The 2,649-nt window shown below is 41.7% G+C and overlaps 1 protein-coding gene across 1 annotated transcript; it reads right to left on the reverse strand.

The window, feature by feature from the left end:
* Positions 1-1,314: 1,314 nt before the first annotated feature.
* On the reverse strand, positions 1,315-2,289 carry LOC105811454 (olfactory receptor 52I2-like). The gene has a single exon (XM_012645648.1). The coding sequence runs from the start codon at positions 2,287-2,289 to the stop codon at positions 1,315-1,317; it is 975 nt and encodes a 324-aa protein (XP_012501102.1).
* Between the last annotated feature and the right edge of the window lie 360 nt (positions 2,290-2,649).

Below are 2,649 nucleotides of genomic sequence, written 5' to 3' on the forward strand. Positions count from 1 at the left end.
TATATTTTTAAGTATATACAATATGTCAGAGGTTATATTATATGCTTTCCATTCATTATTTAATGTGCAATACCCTCTATTAACATTGTATCCCCTATTAGTAGAAAGGAAATGTTAAGACTCAGATACTATAACTTGCTATGGACATAGTTTCTTCTTGCACTTTGAAAATTAACACTAGGAAATTACCATTTTATTAAGATTTTCAATTCTGAGTCAAATATGAGTGCCCCTCAGGTATGAGATCTATTTCCTTTAATGTATACAGATTACTCACTTTAAGACTTTCTGAAAAGGGGAAAAAATAAAAACAAAAATCATATAATCATCCAGAGACCTAGCAAACAGTAATGACATTTCAACTTCTTCACCTATATTGTTCTCTGTTAACCTTTTCATCTCAGAGCACACCTCCTAAGAGGTGCCCAGAAGAAGAAAAACTAATGTTATATTCAATCCTTCTCTTCTATGCCTTAAGGAAAAGTTAAGCAGAGCAGGACTAGGAAGCAAAAAGAGATTTCCAAAACCAAAGTCATGTGGACATAGCTTTTGTTGCTTAAAAAAAAAATCTGCTAACTTTTTGTTGCACTAACTCCAACTAGCTTAACAATAGAAGATAAATTAATAGGATATAGAGATATTTTACAGAAATTAATGGGTATACCTGGGTGTCCAAAGTGAATTGGAATCAGAGAACAAGAGGCTTATTCTTTTTATCCCATCTTGCTGTGGGCCAGTTTCCTCTTTCCAAGTTCATGTGTTATAAAATGACCACCATCACTGATTCCAAGTCTCCCCAGATAAACTGGAATTCTTGTTGACTGGAGAAGGACTCTAGTGTAGGTGCGAGCACATGAGTCAAATTGAATAGATTCATCACTGGGCCAGAGGGCAGGGTCATATTCTAATACTTATTCCATATAATCACATGAGGGAAAGAGCAGTTCTGAGAAAATCAGTCAGGTTTGTGTGGGGATACAAAACAGTTGATTTCTTTGACAGACAAACTGGTAGGAGATTAGGTTGGAAATATGGATCAGAAGCTAAAGAAAGAAAAATCCCAAACTTGCATTCTCTGCCCACAAGTATCTCTGATTCAGAGACTGGCTTACTAAAACCACTGAAAATGTTTTCAGAATATCAGAAACATTTCATTCACATTCTTGCCAGGAATTGAAACACTACACAAGGCTACCTTTTACAGATTCATCTGAGAATTCCAATAGTGCCAGTGTAACCAGTGCAGCTCCACCAATATCAAAGGCATCTTTGAGGTTGGCTAGAATGCTCGAGTTCTGAACATAGGTTGTGTTTTCATGAACCCAGGTTGGAGTGGCCAAAGAGCCAGTGCATCAGCAGATTCCATATTCTCTCCCGCATTTGTTTGGTCCTCATGCCATAAATGATGGGGTTTAAGGTGGGTGGGATGACCAGGTACAAGTCAGCTAGCAGCACCTGGATGTGCAAGGGCACGACATCTTGTCCTAGCCAGGCTACATAGACAGATACCATCCCAGGTAGGTAGTACAGGGCCATAACTCCCACATGGGAGCCACATGTGCTTAATGCTTTCAACTGAGCATTTCTTGAGGAGAGACCAAATACTGCCCTGAGAATCAAAATATAGGAGGCAGCGATGAAGACCACATCTGAGCCCACAATAATGGAGGAAACAACAAGACCGTAGAGACTGCTGCGCGTGGGGTCAGCACAGGCTAACTTGGCCACTGCTATGTGCTCACAGTAGGAGTGGAGAACCACACTGGAGCCGCAGAAAGGTAGATGGCTCACCATCCAACTCAGTGGTGTCATGGCTGTGACAGCTCTGATGGTGATGGTCACATTCATTCCCAGAGTCACTTGATGTGTGAGAATGCTCTTGTAGTGTAAGGGCTTGCAGATGGCTACATAGCGGTCAAAAGCCATGGCCAGCAGCAGCCCTATCTCCATAGCTGTGGCTGCATGGACGAAATACATCTGAGTGAAACAAGCATTAAAGCTGATGGAACTGTCTCCTGAGCAGAAGATGCTCACCATCTTGGGTACCACAGATGAGGCCATAACAATATCCACAGCAGCCAGAACACACAGGAAGTGATACATTGGCTCTTGTAGAGTCGAATCCATCCAGATTACAGTCATGATGAGGGTGTTTCCTGTCAGGGTTATGGTGTACATGGCACTCAGTGAGATAGCCAGCCAGAGATGAGAAGACTGCAATCCTGGAATACCTGCGAGGAAGAACGTGACAGAGGTGTCCATCGTGTGGTTGTAGAGTGGCCCCACCATCTCAGATGAGACTGCTTTCCTGTTAATGCACAAAGTGATGTAAGGGAAGTATGCAATCCTGTAAGATTTGTTCTCATCTGTGGTTTTGGTAAAGACTGGGAGTGTTCTCAGCTTGGTGGTATTTTTGGGATCAGGAAACTGACATCTGATAAGGTTACTCTGCTCCACCTTCCTTTCTCCTCAAAATACTTTGACTTACTAATTTCTCTTCATTATTCTAGCATCAGTTCATGTGGTAACTCCTTTGGGAAGTCTCCTCTGATCTCTCTTCTCCCTTATCCCATTCCAAGGCTAAGTTAGGTGTCTTTTTCTGAGCTTTTATAGAATCTCCCATACTGACCTGTGATGAACTAAACTGAC

The sequence above is a fragment of the Propithecus coquereli genome, unplaced genomic scaffold (assembly GCF_000956105.1).
Source record: "Propithecus coquereli isolate 6110/MARCELLA unplaced genomic scaffold, Pcoq_1.0 Scaffold235, whole genome shotgun sequence".
Classification (NCBI taxonomy): domain Eukaryota; kingdom Metazoa; phylum Chordata; class Mammalia; order Primates; family Indriidae; genus Propithecus; species Propithecus coquereli.